Source organism: Netta rufina (assembly GCF_964035555.1).
Source record: "Netta rufina genome assembly, chromosome: Z".
Classification (NCBI taxonomy): domain Eukaryota; kingdom Metazoa; phylum Chordata; class Aves; order Anseriformes; family Anatidae; genus Netta; species Netta rufina.
The window spans coordinates 64803037-64820485 of record NC_140126.1 but is presented as its reverse complement, the minus strand read 5'-3'; the positions used below and the strand labels follow the sequence as shown (position 1 = coordinate 64820485).

Here is a 17449-nt window from a genome sequence, read left to right as displayed (position 1 = left end):
CAGACCAACCCCTGGATCAGAAGAGCCAGAGCCTGACAAACTGAGAAAGCAAAGTGCAGCACCTTCAGGATTACAACGGGATGTTACTTTGCTTCAGAGGGCTGTGAATTTTAAAAAAAAAAAAAAAAAAAGTGTGAGGTGTCCCTGCCCAGGGCGGGGGGGCGGAACCGGGTGGTCCTTCAGCAGGCACGAGATGGGGGGGACTCCTGGGGGCTGGCTACAAGGGCTAGCTGGAAGCCAGTCACGAGTGTGACCAGGGATTGGTGTCTTCAAGGGGCTGAGTATCCCCACAAAGGGCTATCAGTGGCACAGCATACCCTCAGCAGGGTTGTGGATGACATGGGACTGTGAGGAGCAGCAGGTGCTGCCACAAAGCTGCCTGTGCCCTGGCTGCACGAGGCAAGGAATTAGGTGGTATTAGGAAAGGCTGAGAGGGCTGCACCCGTTCAGCCCGGAGAAAAGCAGGGGGTCGGCCCAGATGACCTCCGAAGGGCCCCTCCAACCACAGCCACTCTGTGGATAAAGCTTGAAAGAGCTCTTTGTTGTTTTGTTTACAAAGCTCCCATTTTGGAAAGATGGGAAGAGCTTAACAAGTTCGCAACAGCACATGCCAGCTCCCAGACATTTCATGCCCGACAAAGAGCCGGCGGTATCAGAGGAATTTGTTGCTACACTGGGAGCAATTTTAGAGGCTGACAAAATGAAGCTGGAGAGGGCTTCAAACTGTTTGCATTATGAAGCTCCCAGTCCCACAGTGTGAACAGCACGCTATAAATAAAACATTGTTATGCTCCCTTAACGCCAGCTCCTCGTACCTTGCTCCACAGGTAGCTGTAGAATGCCCACAAATGATTCCTACTCTACGCCAGAAATAGAGCACACAGCCACTTTTCTCCTTGAAAGCTTCCCTAAATGCTGTGCTGTTCCCCTGGACATTCAGAGTTTGACTCGGCCTCCCTCCCATCAGCTGCCGTGATCCAGAAGGTCACAGGGGCTGTGCACTGCCATCCAACGCACAGCTCCTGAAGCCCACATCACCCACAGGAACTGGAGATGAAGCAACTCTGCCGAAAAAGGACTCCACAAGCCACACAGACACTAGGCAGGAAGTGAAGAAAGGCAGCACTTGATCATTTATAATTGACTTTTAGCGTAATCTTCCCCATAGGTCTCTGCAAAGCGTTTTCCTTCCGTACCTCAGACTGAACACAGGTGTTACCAAGCTGCCCAAATCGCAGGTAGCCCCCCTCACCCGAGCTCACAGTTCAAAATCCTGTGCAATTTGCAGAATTAAATTCGCAGCGGCAGTCTGCCACCTCTGGAGATTGTTCAGTCTTTCTAACCCTTTGAGAATTTAGTTGCTGTATTAGACACTCACAAAGGACCTTTTCCTTATGAGAAAATTTTCATTAGAAATGATCAAACTGTCAGTTCTCAGCTGGTCTCTCTAAATCTCGACAAGTCAAAATAGGGTCTGTTGGTTTTTTGTTTGTCTTTGAAGATGGCGTGCTGGTAACAGTACCAGAGCAGGACTGCACCTGACAAGTGCAGGCACTTGAACAAACTATTACCCCCAATAACGTATTAAATAAAAAAGTTACACACACGCTTGCAGAACAGAGCAGGAACCTAGGCTTGCTTATTTTTCGCTGAGGCAGCAGTAGCTCTTCCCCATATATTTTATAAGTACGGGTGGCTGCTTCCACCCAAGCAGGGCTGAAATCCACTGATCCCCACGTCAGGAAGACTAAATCACTATGATTTACCAGATCTGAACTGACCTGTGAGACTTCCATCACACAACACTCCTGCCAAACATTTTGCGCCCATCTGTGCATCACTGAGCTAGGTAACTCCAAGCAAAATGATTCAAAAACAAAGTAAGGCCCACGGGTGAACACCAAACAATTTTTCTTTAATGCTAACTAAAGCACTAAACGTTGCCTTGTTCAGGTAAAATGGCACAATAACTGTCTGATTCTCCAGAGATAAAATATCTTCCTAGATGACATTAGAAAAAAAAAAAAGAGCATTTTCAAGATTACCATTTTACTTTTTTGTTATATGCCAGCAATTTTACAGATTACAGCTTCAGCCAAGGAGGTAAGTTTTACCATTACCCTTTCATAAGCCCTTTCATCTTGGGGAGTTGAGCCAATAAACTCTAAAAATCATAAATAAAAAGGATAAGAAATGCCAGATTTTCTCTCTCATGTCCTAAAGCTAGAAAATGTATTTAAAATCTTTAGACATTCAGGATTCTGACAGACAGTTACATTTGATACAAGTTTTTTTCTTCTAAAAAACACAAGGTAAGGTATCATTTACATTGAGGATTAGTGCTTCCGTGTAACCTGAAAGTGAAGTGAATCACAAGTTAAGTAATATTGAAAATATTTTGTTAGGATCTTCTCCTTTACCAAAAGGTGTCAACTGTCAGATGGAGCTTGTCATATGTGTTATTGCCAGAAGCTTCCACTACAACAGTGTATTTTCAGGCAGGAAAAATAATCACTTCTTGCTATCTAAAAAATAGCTTTATTGCTGTATCTAAGGAAGTAAAAAAACAATTTAGGAATTAAAACATTGAGGATAACAGAGAATGAATTTTAGAGTTGTAGTGAACAAACAATGCTTTGGGAGAAATCACGCTAAAATTGCTCGCATTTCTTTAGACCAACAGGAGCACAGACCAGCCAAATACACAGGTCAGTGCCAAAAGGGTTTTGTCACTGGCTGACAACCAATAATCGCACTAGGATCAAGCCCACCAGCTGAAAAAGACTGAGGTTACTGGAACTGGAACTAATTTATTGAGTCACAGAAATGTTATTACTGTTTGAAAGAAAGCATTCTACAAGAGAATAAAACTAGAAGCGAGGCAGACTCAAATCTATATGCACGTGTTTGTCCCATCATTACAGACAAAGCTTCCATTTTAGCTACATCCTGGAAAAAACTATAGTCAGATTTTAGAAGATTTTGGTGATCATTCACAACAGTTCAGCCTAGCCAGGATCTCAGACAGAATCATCATCTGTTCCAAACTGAAAGTCTAGAATCTTTCCTGTCATAGTGCAGAATCTAAGCAACACTGTTATGATTAATGAGACCCATCTGAGTATGCCATGCCCTTTTAAGAAGAGAGGAAGGTAAGATGAAATTCAAGGTATTAATGTGCAACATTATCGCACTAAGAACTCGGTGCGTGCAAAACAGGCTTTTGCCTGTTTTAAAACATTGATCCCCTGAGGCTTGTTTCAGTTAAAACTGGTTTGAAGACATTATGCATTAGTAGCAAGCGAGCCCGTCTTATTCCTTTTAGCCTGGAAGCAGATGAAAACAAACAACAAAAAAATTGAAAACAAAAACCTACCCCCCTCTCACTGCCACGCCAGGCAGACTTAGAGAGGGAAGTCCCGGGAAATGGGGAAGGAAAAAAATGTTTCATTCTGAGAAAGCTGTGTGACAATGCTTAATACAAATAACTGGAGAAAAGTATAATGGAAAAATCAAACACAGCAAAACGCACTGGACTAGAAAAGCTTCTGCCTTCCCACTGAGGAAAGCGTAGCTTCATTTGCATTCACGGAAAACTGTGCCTTCATTCCAGCTGTGGAGAAGAGAGTCTTCTTATCCCGCATCGTTTACTCAAAACAACAAAAACTGACTATATTATAGGAAGCCAGTAGCCCGTTGTATGTACAGTTTGTATCTCATTCACTTCTTATAAATGGCGTAAGAGGAGTATACGCTTCAGAAGACAGAACAGCCACTCCCATAGGAGTTGGCCACTCTAGTAAAAATAAAAGTACTTGAAATTAAGTGATGCTACACCTAGCATAAACCTAGCTAACTTTAGACCAGGAATTAAAAATGATACCTTCTGGAAAACTGAACTGAAAATTGAACACATTATCGCACTCCATGTATTTCGACCTTGTAAAAGCACAAACACCAACACCCTGCAGCCAACAGGCATACTTCATAGCTTAAAGTCAAACCAAGCTATGGCTTCCAGAGCTTGAGGAGGCCGTCCTCACTGTAGGTGGCAATCAGGTTCTGGTGGGGGTGATGAGCAATGCCAATGACATCCTTTTCATGAACCTAGAGAAAAAGCAGAAAGAACCATCAGGATAATTTTCCTTTCACAGTGACACAAGCCAAATATTATCTTCCCTTCAGTACTTGAAGGGGACTTAACATGCTTTGTGCATACAGCAGAAGCAGAAATATAACCCCAACAGTATTAAGTTCCAATTTTCGTGACACAGCAGTTACTTTTTATTGGGGGAGACAGAGAGCTTTGTCATCTACACCAACGGAAATCCACTATATTGAAATACTCCCCACTTTAGACATTGAAGCTGGCATCTCTCTTTAGTTTACTCCAAGACAAATTTAAGCCTGACAGCTTGAAATCTGACAGCTTGGTCAAATTCTGCGCTAGCTGCAGCCTAGGTTAAAATGTGCTCAAGTTCATGTCATAGTTTCAACCAAGAATTCCTGTCTTGGTGACAAATATTTTCGGAACTTCTAAGATTAAAATGGCCCTAAGAAAAAGTCTGAGAACATTCCACAGCCAAGTGTTCCACGTTTTGGAACATAAAAGGAACACGTTTGTTACCAATCAGGGCTGCTGGAAAAGAAAGCCACATTAGTACAAAACCTCTCCTTACAGACCTCATAAAAAAAAAAAAAAAAAAAAGCATTAATATGATCCCTCTGTTTAAAACTCTGCAACAGCTCCAGCTAAGAACTTACTGTCAGAGTTCTCTCCAGCTTGCCGGTCACTGTGCTAAAGCAATAGAGCACAAAATCTTCACCGACGCAGTAGATCCATTCACCACGAGGTGAAAGTGCACAGCAGACAAAGTCACCACCTTCTCTCTTACCAGAGCTGAAACTTCTTACAATCTGTAACAGAACATCCCCCAGAACACATTTCACAGGATTAAGGTGTGTACATAATCACCATCTTCAGAGTAAAAAATATTCAGGCGGTACTAGGCCTGTTTAGAAAACAGGATCTCTCCATATCTATACTTACTCTCTGCAACACAAGATATTCTATGAAACTGTGTGCAGAGCAATTGCCATGACAGCGAACTGGAGAAATCAAGTTTAAGCCCAGGCTAGCTAATTAACTAGATTATTAACTAGGTTTCTGACATTCTTAAGATGACAGAGAGACTTCAAAGGACACCAGTAAGATCACATACTTGACCCTGCATGTTCATAATAACGACGGTATTCGATCTGTTGCAAACCACAAAGTGTTCTGGGTTTTTAGGCAGCAGAATGACACTGTTCACAGTAATGTCTGTCCCAGCAGTGCTGCCGAGAGACTTGAAGGTGTTTGAGCACTCTGTTGTCTTCACATTCCAAACCTAGAACAAGGAACAAAATTAGCTTTATAAAAAACAGTAAACAAAATTGACTGGTTTCAGAAATAGCTCATGGTATAGGATTCAGATATTCTAATAAGAACTCCCGAAATGAAATATGAATAGAAGCATATTGTAAAAAAATAAAAGGAAAATTACCAGATCCGTTCTGAACACCTTGTGGATACCATGAACAACTGCAGTATGACTGACCTGAAAGCGAATTTCCACTACCCAAATTCAGCCTGGCACCCTTTCATTAAGCATTTGCCCTTAGGGGCGAGTTCGCACCTGCACCTGCTTTATGGTTTTAGCTGGCATCTGTAAATATATGTGTAGCCTACATTAAAAAATGAAATGAAGCGTACAAAATGAAGCATTAACTCACCACCTGTGGAATATTTTTGCAGTTTACGTACTAGTACAACCAAAATGGAAGACTCACCTTCTTATACTATTCCCATTATTAGGAGCAGTCTGGCAAGGAGTGCAAGTTTGCAGCAACACCCTATTTAATATGAATAAGATCTATCACACTTTCCTTTCCCCCTGTCTATAAACCATTTACCTTTACTCACCCCCAAACACTCCATAATGTAGCTGTTTCTATATATACACACATTTTTGTTGGTGTTGTTAGGGCAGTGTACAGAACAATATTTTACTACTCCTAACTATTACACAGCATAGTTATGGTCTTTGTGGAGACTAAAAGCCAAACCTATCACTTCTACAATCAGTATTATTAACACTCCTTTATACTCCAAAGGACTCCTAAGCACCAAGAAATAAGCAGGTGTCCAACAGAGTAAGGTAGAAAATGCCATTATTTCAGACAGGCAAATTTCCACGTTCTAGGAAAAAGAGGTGTCACAGACCATTCTTTTTCTAGATCAAAGCAGTAACCAGCAGGTTACTATGCACTTATGTTCTCCTTTCATATACACAGCAGAAAGGAGCTCTGCAGCAGTCTCTGAGGGGACTATGAACCACCATCAGTTCTCGTTTACAGCAAGCTACAGCAAAGAGCACAAGCAGTAAGACACATTATGCAAAAACAAACAAACAAACAAAAGAACAACTATGAGGTCTGCAGTAGTTGTTAACACACCAGCTAGAACGTGCAAAGAGTTTGAATGCGTTACTTACAAAAGGTAAGCACTATCTTACCTTCACTGTGCCATCAGAGGATGCACTGATAATATAGTGACCATCCTGCGTAAAGGTAGCTTCATTGACGAAAGAGGAGTGACCACGGAATTCCTTTAGAGTTTTGCCGGATTTTAAACCGTGAATCCTGTCACACAATAGAGGTCACAACTGAGTGAGCAGCCGAAGTAGCCTGAAACACCCCTTGGCTTCACTGCATTTTAAATCTGAGCTACCTTTTAACAGGCAACAATAGGAAGTGCTAAATCTCCAAACCATAATTCTTTACCACAATCCCCTTTCATCAAACGCAGTATGTGTTTCTGTAAAAAGCTTAAACGCCATCAACTTTCAGCTTCAAGGACCCTTAATACATCCTACAGATACTAGACGACAGGAGCACGAATGAGAAATTACGATGCTGACAAAATGGAAGTTACAGAACGATTTAAGTTTGGAAGTGACCTCTGGAGGTCTCTCACTCAGACTCCTCAAAGCCAAGCTGACCTTTAAGCGAGGTCAGTTTGCTCTGGGCCTTGAGCAAGGCCTTGGCCAGTGAAGAAAATCTCCACAGATTCAGATTTTCTCTGGGATCTACCCCAGGACTGTGTGAAACTCACTATTTTTCAGTGAAAAGTATCTTCCCTTATACCCAAGCAGAGTTTTCTCTTTTGCAACCTGTTCCCATTGCCTCTTACCTTTTCTGCTGTGCAAATTCATGATGTATGTGCTTAGTTATTTATGAGAAAATGATATTGCCAATCTATTTAACCCCTAAATTACAATACCCACTGCCTACAGAGATAGAGTTTTCAAGCAGAATTTTGAATAATCGGCAATAAAATTCCTAATTTTGTTTGAAGCTTGCTGGCATTGATTCAACATCCATCCTTACATAATCTCAATTAAAATGCTTATGCTATAGTTCATCTATACTAGGATTTAAACAGATTAATATTTCTCGTTGTTTTGTTGTGCCTGTTCGTTGTCAAGTTGCTTCCAGATCTGTAACAGTACCAGTAGGGTTTACAGCACAGGCAAGAGGCTAAATCTATTAAAAGTTACATAATCTCATTAAATTAAATGTTATATGTTTAGAATTGTCAAGCACTGGATCAATCTAATTCATATTGTAAGTCTCATATCCTGTAATTCAGGATTGAGAGACACAGATGAGGAGACTGGAAACCTTGGCAAGCTGGACAGCTGGGCTAAGAAAAAAACCCCCAGTGCTGAAAATTGATAAATGCAAAGTGCAGAACAATCTCGGGCTTCAGAATCGACTAAGGACTGACTGGATGGCAAGGAAGTCTTCAGAAAGAGACCTGGCACTCCTTGTGAAGAACAAACAGAGAGCCATCAGCATGCTGTGGCAGTGGGGAGACCCATCCACATACACGCATTAGGAGAGCCACAGTCTGCAGATTAAGGCTCCTTCCTATCTGGCAGAGCTGAGGCCACTTCTAGAGTACCATGCCCAGTGCAGGGCCCCTGCTATAAAAAGAGATGGACAGGCTGGAGAATACAGGGGCCAGAAGGCTCGGGCGTATCACAGAAGGGGCATCTGACAGCTGCCCTCCATATAGACAAAAGATGTGAAAACAAAATATTATCAAGTATAACTCAGAATAATTCCAAGGAAGAAAAACAACTGACGTAGAAAGCAGCTTGGATCAGTTCTGTCAACAGAAACGAAGTGGCTGTGTATCAACAGAAGTTTTATTGCCAACAAAATCTACCCAGCAGTGGCCAAATTCTACTCAGCAACAAGAACAGCACAGAAGAGCCCAGATAGGTGCAGGAGCATATTTGCTCTATGGTTTGGACAAGAAAGGAAAATCTCCCATGCCCAACACAGGAGCTGCAGAGACAACACGGATAAATGGGAATCACCTTTTGGGAGTGAAATGACTCTGTCTCTATAGCTCTTTTTCATCACTGAGGTAAGTTTTACTACCTTCTGATCGCAAACATATAAACCATCCGGCCACATGATTCTCCTGTAACAGGGATTCCAAGGCTGCTGTACATGTCTGAGAATCACAAGATAACTTAAGTTGGAAGGAACCCTGGGAAAAATATATTCCAACGCTCTCCTCAAAGCGATGTCAACTTCCAAGTCCAATCAGGTCTCAACAAGGGTTGAGATCCCGCCCAACCTTATCCAGCTCTCTCCACATCGTCCAAGCAGTAGTTTTTCTCAAAATAAAAAAATTTAAAAAATAAAATAAAGAAATAAGTAAAGTGTTTCCTTATATACAATCTGAATTTCCCTTTCTGCTGTTTGCCCTTTTTAAGAACTGTGCACTTCTGAGAGAAGCCTGGTATCACCTTATCTACATGTATGACTAGTTCTAGATAAGACAGCTAAGCACCCCTCAGCCTTCTGTTTTCCAGGTTGATCAGGGCCAGCCTCTCCTTGTGCATCATGTGCTTTTGGTGAGAGAGCTAAAGCACCAGAAAGGCTGTACTGGCTATTCCAGATACAAATTCCAACTCCTGCCCTTGTAGCTCTCGGAGTCCATCAGCCTGGCTCTCTTACAGGACTGGATCTCTGCTACTCCATGTCAGACTGCTGGGAAGAACAGGTGCCCGGAAAACATTTCATTTGGGTCCTCCTTCCTCTTGTTCCCATTCCAAAAGGAGGCCTCTGGATCCAAAAGAGATAAGGGGGATGGATCTAAGGGCCTGAACTTGAGGATACTTAAGAATAATATGGATTTGGGCAGTAAACTGGGACAAGAACCTTTTTAGGATGAGGACTGGTATTGCACAATGGAGACAGAGAGCAGCAAAAATTACTGTCCCTGACTGTACTGGGATGAGCCGTATCTTCCCTCATGCACGTGCACCTCATGGAGAGACAAACGCCTTCATTCACAGACCAAAGGAGAGCCAAGAGTATTGCCAGTTGAGATTCCCAAGTATTCCCACCACTTTGGGAAATTTTACTCTCTTCAGCAACTATGAGGGGAAGCAGAGAAGATGCAGCAAAAGACTTAAAGGTGCTCTCAGAGGATTTCTTTAGGCAGCAGAAAAAAAGAGCCCATTGTACTGCTGAGTGAAGAAAAATAATCTGTATGGAACCAACTATTTTCACTTCTTTTGGAGCTAATGAGTGTTTGTGATTAGGCCATTTAGGTTGTTTCAAAAAAACATTATCATGCTATTATCCTTGGATCTTTCTTACTCTAAGCTTACTACAAAAACTGTGGTATCTGGAGGTTGATACAATAATTTCTTAGCCTAGGAACCTCCCAGAAGGAAACACCCAAGGCCAATTTCAACACCAACAGAGCAGATGAAACACTCTGCCCCTGAAGCAGGAAATAAGCCTTCATGACCAGGTTGGATGAGGTCCTGAGCAATCTGATCTAGTGGGTGGTGTCCCTGGCTATAGCAGGGGGGCTGGAACTAGATGATCTTTGAGGTCGCTTCCAACCCAAGCCATTCGATGATTCACTCTATGATTCTATGATAAAACAAGTTAAAGAAAGATCAAACTTTCAAACCATTCCTCTCCAACTCTCAGCAATAAGCTCTCCTATTAGTAGTAAAACTCAATGCAAAAGGATCAAACTCCAGATCCAAGTTTAACTCCCTAATGTGAACACTCTTTTCTTTTCTCCTGAACGATATGTGACACCTTCTCAGTTTACCTGATTGTCTGATCAAAAGAAGCACTAAGAATTTGGCTGCTGTCTTTAGAAAAACTGAGGCACGTAACACCTTTACTGTGTGCTCGTTCAAACCTCCTCAGGCACTGGCCACTCTGGATTTTCCACACCTGAAAAAGAAACAGCAAATAAAATAGTGGTGGTTACTTTGTTATGAGATCTAACACATCAGACCTCACTATGTATCTGTTTCAGGGCCATGATAAACTTACTTTGTTACCATGTACAACAGAAACATTATTGCAATGTTAAATGACTCTTTCTGGTCACCAGCCCTTCCCACACAGGGTTCTACAAAAAGATCCTACCTTGATCTTTCCGTCTTGTGCTCCGGTTGCTAGCATTTCTGTGTCTCTGCTGAAGCACATGCACAACACTGCATCATCCATCATCATAAAATTATCTTGTGCCTGGTATTTCAGATCCTAAATGAAAGCAGAAAACACACCAGTCAAAACAGTGAATTACACGAAATTTAATTTAATTTTAGGCCAAGGTACTAGCAGTTTTAACTTCAGCTATATTTTACAGCCTATCATCAAGCAGATCTCACAGTCTTATAAAAATAGGGAAGTGCTGTTGTCGTGGCTTTATAGGCAACGACACGGAAAGAGGGGGGTGGTGGTGGTGAAGGTGTTATTGCAGATGGAAGTTTATGACAGAACAGAGAATTAAGCACGTATCACGATTCCAGACCAACACTCAAATCACCAGGAAGACATCCTTCAGTCCCTGGGAAATGAAAACAAATACGCAGACTAACCAGAAAGAATAAATCCACGTACCCTGGCCACAACCCATTTGGCATAAGAAGCAGCTTACCTTCCTGATCTTTCCAGTGGTGAAGTTCCATACTTCTATGAAACCATCCACAGAGCCAGTGACCAGATACTGGCCATCTGGTGAAAAACGAGCACACTCCACATGCGACTTCTGCCCAAACTGTTTTACAGAAGAATAGAATTTTAGCTTAGCAAGAAACCTAAATTAAAATAAGCTATTCACCTTGAAACAAAACTGTAGCCTCATTTCAGCAACAACAACAACAAAAAAAAACACTTCCTTAGAGGTACACATTCACATATTTAATATTAAGGTACAAAAAAACCCAACCTGTCAGTACCTACTTACATGAATAAAAAATAATAAAAAAAAAGCATTCATTTTGATCTGGTAATATCTCTTGAGCTTAAGCCAAGCACTTCTTGCCTGCAGAAGCAGCAGGGCCATTTGGCTTGTTCTTCCTCAGTGAACTGTGAATGTTAACAAACACCTTCCCTGTACTCAATGTGTGTATCATTGCATATGTATCCTTGGCAGGTTTTGGAGACTTCCAAAGTAGTATGAGTTGCTTCACTTGGAATGATGTTTCTCTAATGAAGCTTTCATGGAGAATGTTTGGTATTTTGTTTTTTATACTTTACTTTTCCACTTTTGTGGGAAAAGGAACATGTGTGAGCACATAAACCAAGTATAAAAATATGTTTTTACTCACTACAGAAGTCGAATACCAGCGCTGGAAAAGAAAGCAAGTTCTAATAAAGCGTTAGCAAGCTGCCACTGAACAACTTCTGAAAAACACTACCTTCTGTTCACTGTGAGAACTAGTAGAGACACTGCAGTGAACTGAAATTCCTCACTGCACAGAACTGCGTGGTGAAGCCGAAAACCCTCACAGGAGGAAACTGCCTATTCCACACTAAGTGCTGCAGGACAACAGTGTCCTTACAGCACACTTTTCTTTCTCTTCTGAAATTTGCATGGCAAAACCCTTAAAAAGAAGATACTGAATCCATTAGTAGACATGGTAGAGTTCATGATCTTATCTTCAGTCATTTACTGACATTTTGTGCAAGCATATCAGCTTAAGACACTTCTGGAAGGTATTTCCCTCCAGAAACAAAGAAGAGGACTAAGGAAACAACTTCTTAAGGATGAATGATTCTGAACTGTGGAGTCAAATTAATCACATCCACAAGTATTACAAGCACCCAGTACTGTTAAGGGACCTCATTTCAGGCTCTCAAGGAAAGACTCCTGATGAGGCAAAGCATGGACAAGAAGGGGAGAGGGGAAGAAAGGAAGAGATATTACTTAACAGAGAATTCAGAGCATTTACTTTTAGCTTCCAAAGTAAAGCACAGGAAAGAAGAAACACTGGTATAGATACATAAACCAAATAAATCATCACCTTAATATGCCTGCTCAGCTGTGTGGGGAACTTCTCTTCTTCGACATCTTTCACAGCTGCTTTGCCTCTGAACAAGTCAATCGTCATACCAGGAGGAAGCAGGCCCTGATGCTGTTGCCACTTCAGCGCCTTTTCAGGAGTTGAAAGCAATACTTTATCAGTTTATCAGTTAATATCTACCTTCTGTATCAAAACTTTGTTACAATGAGTGCGATACAGCAGTATTTTTGTGTACCCTCAGGAATTGTTACACCTGTATAGTCTAAGGGAATTACACTGCTAGAATTTACTCAAGACCAGAGCAAACAAGTCTTATCAAGATTATGCTTCCCAAGTCATGACCACAAACAGAAGAGAATGCTATACCTACATGTTTTTGAAGGTGTGAATGACTTCACACCCACCCTGCTCAGATCATCAGTACAGAGGATACAGTACATGAATAGTGTGATGAGTTTGATCTTTTGTTCATTTGAACTGCCTGACCTGTTGTTTATTTGCCTAGAACTTCATAAATTAAAATTAAAAGTGGCCCCTAAGCCTTCTTGTAATACATAGATGAACTTTGTTCAAAAGACAGAGTCTTATACAAGCCCTTTAGAAAACAGCTACCTTCAGTCAGGACCTGCTAGTTACGCCAAGAAAATTTAACTGGCATACTTACAAGCTTTAAAAATAAGATTAAAGTCACAAAACAACAAAATACATGAAATACTGTCTACATAAACTATAAATGAAGGTGGTTTGAGAATCAGAAGAGTCAGTAAGTACAACAGCAAAAATACTGTGTGTTAATACTTGCTTTGCAAAAAAATCTCTCTGTACAATGAGCATTTACTCTATGGGAAGAAATCTAATTCTGGAGTGATGATTTTTGCTGCAACTGATAAATCTTTGCCACATGGAGAAAAGGTCACTTAACTATTCGGCTTGCAAAGGTAAAACATTTAAGCTCTATTTTTATTGAAATGGAAAATCAACTACAACATCATTAATTCTATAGGGTGAAGATCTACAGAAAACAAGAGTGCTACTAATTTTTATTTTTTTTCCAAGAATTACCTGCCCCAACAATGCCATAAGACGAGACGGAGGTACCACGCTGACTTCTCCAGCTAAAGCTTGTGCAATAGCAGCTCTCCGCTTTTCTTTGCTGCTTCCATCAGGGTATGCCTAGGGAGAAGTTACCTTTATGAAGTAAATTCTCTTCAAAAAATTTTATTCTCTTTGAAAAAATTTACTTCAAAAAATTGCAGTAAATATGTTTTCCATAAAAATTTTAAACTGCTCTTATCTGAATCCCCTTCCAGATTCATTTTCTACTAGGCCCTTCAAAACAGCCCATCTCTATCTTCAACCTTTCAGACATTCCCGATACGCTTTCATTAAGAATTTCAGTTTTTCATAATCAGATAAATCCTTACTATTGCTATTCTACAACAGCAGCTCTGTAAACAAAGTAAACATGTTCTTCTGCACACATAAGACAGGGAAAGCGAGGCAGATGTCAAATGATGAGCACAACATCGTCCTGTGGCAGGACAGAGGAGTAACTCCCTAAAATCCCACCTTCAATATACTTCAAAGTTACTGTTCTGTTGCCTTGTGACCAGGAATTACCCATTATTTCCCAGGCACTTTGTAAGACACCTAGAACTGTGAAGCTGCGTGTTCACATGGAAAAGATGCTGCAAGGCCTTGATAACTTGGAGCAAGGCTAGGAAGTCACACAAGACAGCGTGGTGTCAGAAGCACGCAGCCTACCTCACGGGGATCAAAGTACGACCTGGCCAGAAGGTTTTCCAGGTGGATGTACCGCTCTGGCTGGGTCTGCTTCAGCATGATCATGGGATCCGTCTGCCTCAGCAGGGAGCGGGCAGCACCCAGCTCCCGCAGCTCGATCAGCTCCAGCACGACCTGCAGCAGGGCGACAAGCATGGGGTGAGCTCAGGACAGCACAGCGTGCCTCTGCAGGGCCCTGCTGCGGTGCCTGCTCTGCCTCACCTGCTCGTAGAGGTCGATGAGGGTCTTGTCGGGCAGCTTCAGCGACTGTATGGCCTGCAGCACCGTGTCCCAGTGCCCGCTGTTGATGTCGGCCACGAAGCTCTCGATGCTGTCCACGGTGTTGAGCGACACGGTGGTCTCCTCCTGCAGCGTGGCGAGGGCGCGGTGCAGGCTGTTCTCCTTCAGGTACTGCATGATCAGGCGGATCACACTGCCAGGAAAACACAGCATCAATTGGGGGGGGGGATCAGCCAAGGGACTCCCGCACCTCCAGGGCTGCACCCCTGACCCCACGCCCCCATAGGACTCCATCAGAGCCCCCCCAGGACTCCCTCAGAGCACCCCCAGGATCCTCTCAAGATCCCCTCAGAGCCCTCTCAGCCCCCCAAAACCCCCTCAGGACCCCGCCAGGATGCCCTCGGACCCCCTCAGAGCTCCCTGAGGACCCCCTCATACCCCCCCAGGATCCCCAGGACCCCCTCAGGACCCCTCAGAGTCCCCCCAGAACCCCCTCATGGCCCCCCAGGATCCCTTCAGGACCCCTCAGAGCCCACCCAGGATCCCCTCAGAGCCCCTTAGGAGCACCTCGGGACCCCCTCATAACCCTCCAGGACCACTCAGAGTCCCCCCAGCCCCCAGGACCCCCTCAGGACCCCTTCAGGGCCCCCCCAGGATCCCTTCAGGGCCTCTCAGAGCCCGCTCAGGATGCTCTCAATCCCTCTCAGAGCCTCCCAGGACCCCTCAGAGCCCCCCCAAAATCCCCTCAGAGCTCCCTCAGGACCCTCTCAGAGCCCCCTGAGGACCCACAAGACCCCCTCAGAACCCCCCCAGGACCCCTTCAGAGCCCCCTCATAACCCTCCAGGCGCCCTCAGAGCCCCCTCAGGGCCCCCCAGGGCCCCCTCAGGGCCCCGAGGATCTCCTCAGAGCCCCCCCAGGACCCCCTCAGAGCCCCCTCAGGACACCCCCAGGACCCCCTCAGGACCCTCCAGGAGCCCTCAGAGCCCCCCAAAACCCCCCCAGGGCCCCCCCCGTCCCGCCCCGTCCCGGCCTCACGCACTCGGAGGACTCGATCTCGATCGACATCTTTGCTCCTCCGCCGCCACCGCCACCACCACCGGAAGCCCCGCGCCGCCTACGTCGCTTCCGGCCTCGCGCGACGCCGCTTCCGCCAGGCCCCGCCGCCGCCGCCGCCTCCCGCCGCCGCCGCCGCCGCCGCCGCCCGCCCCTTCCCACGTGACGGGGGAGCGGCGTCACGTGACGGGGGGGGCGGGCAGGGCGGCGTCTCCTGGCAACAGCGGCGGCGGGCGCGCGCCCCCTGGCGGCCTGTCATGGCGGCGGGCGGGCGGGCGGTGGGAGGGGGGGGAGCTGTGCTGTGCAATAAAGGTTGGTCTGGGACTGTCTGGTTTTATTTTCCTGCCCCTCAGAGCACGACGTGATGCGCACTGCAGGCACCCGGGGAGGCCCGCCAGAAGTTGTGCTGCCTCCCGTGGCCGCCCGCTCCCCACGCACAGCCCCCCCCCCGCGGCCATTTTAGCGCCTCCTCAGGGCTGAGCTCGCTGCTAGCGGAGGGGAAGCTGTGGGGAGCTGGGGTCGGGCTCTCCTCGCACATAACCACACATAGAACCGGAGGGAATGGCCCCGAGTTGTGCCAGGGGGGTTCAGGCTTGAAATGAGGAGACATTTCTGTCAGAACGAGCAGTCAGGCATTGGGACGGGTTGCCCAGGGAGGTGGTGGGGTCACCGTACCTTGGGGTGCTCAAGGAGAGGCTGGATGTGGTGCTTGGGGACGTGGGTTAGTGGTGACACTGGTAGCAGGGTGATGCTCGGACCAGGTGATCTTGGAGGTCTCTTCCAACCCTAATGATCCTATGGTTCTGTCATTCCCACCCAGCCGCACACCTTCCCTCTGTGGGGTTCCCCCGTGGTGGCACTCGGAAATGGCAGAGTCAGCCCCAACCTGGGTGCGTGTGCAGGCTTGGGGATGCCAGACCAAGGATCTCGCTGTTTGCGAACCTGGAGACAACCAAGCGAGAGCTTGGTTCTCAAATGTTAAGGTTGGAAAAGATCTGCAAGATCATCTGGTCCAACCATTGCCCTACCGCCAATGTCACCCGCTAAACCCGCACTAAACTATAATGCTGCATAAGGCAGTATTTCATTAGCAAGGGACTCATTAGCATATCCTGACTGCTTTAATTATGGAGTACTGGAAGAGCTGACAAATGCTGCTGCTGTGCGGGGCAGAGCCCTCCAGTGGTGAGAGGGAACATGAGGCACCCGTGCTAAACACACAAAGGGTGGCTGGGCGTCCATCCATGCTGCTCGCTTGGACTGTGACCAAGGCCAGAAGTCCTGAAGCCCCAGTTAATGCTAAAAGGCAAACAAAGCTGACTCTGCCCTCCTCGCTGCATGTAGGCTTAGGTGGAGTTGCCAGGAAGGAAGCTCCTCGCACGGGTGGCTGGCCACAACGAGGGTCTTGCCACTCGTATCTGCCCGGCGTGGGGCACTTCCCACCCTCTCGCAGCAAGGGCCTGATATCAGCACCAGGCTGCCAGCACAAGAGCTTGTGAAATCTGCTGTAGTCAGCCCCTCTCAGACAGGCTTGTCCCTTGCTGTTTGTTTAGGCTTGGTGCACAATTTGCTGGATGAGCCATGGAAAACAGAACAGTGTGAGAAATTGCCTGCCTTTGCCAATGAAAGCTGTTCTTCACTGTCTCTGTCCCCAGAGTGCTTAAGAAAGTAATCCAATAGCATAAAGTTGAAGAAATACTGAGCGAGGCGCAGGGTGAATGTTTTGCATGCTGCTGTGTCCTCTCAGCTATCCCAGCTCTTTTGTCGTAGCTGCTGTTATGGAGGTGTGGGGATTACTGTGGAGAGCTATCAGCTAACCATGCCAGACATGTTTGTTTTCAGTGACAGGTGAATGTATATCTGCTTAAAGTTGTTTTGAAAACAGCCCTGGTCGAGGCTGTAACAAAGCAAAGCCAGTTGTCTGTCAGTAGTTCAGCCACGCTGAATTACATCAGGCTGTAAAATCCAA

At 45.1% G+C, this 17449-nt stretch overlaps 1 protein-coding gene across 1 annotated transcript; it reads right to left on the bottom strand.

Moving 5' to 3' along the window:
- Positions 1 to 1894: 1894 nt before the first annotated feature.
- On the bottom strand, positions 1895 to 15594 carry SMU1 (SMU1 DNA replication regulator and spliceosomal factor). Its single transcript, XM_084305719.1, has 12 exons — positions 15467 to 15594; positions 14409 to 14619; positions 14169 to 14321; positions 13467 to 13577; positions 12405 to 12533; positions 11036 to 11155; positions 10522 to 10638; positions 10196 to 10323; positions 6558 to 6684; positions 5223 to 5390; positions 4765 to 4917; positions 1895 to 4107 (listed from the first exon to the last, which is right to left on the bottom strand). Exons 1-12 carry the CDS (start codon positions 15490 to 15492, stop codon positions 4009 to 4011), a joined length of 1542 nt encoding a protein of 513 aa, XP_084161845.1. The 5' UTR covers positions 15493 to 15594; the 3' UTR covers positions 1895 to 4008.
- Between the last annotated feature and the right edge of the window lie 1855 nt (positions 15595 to 17449).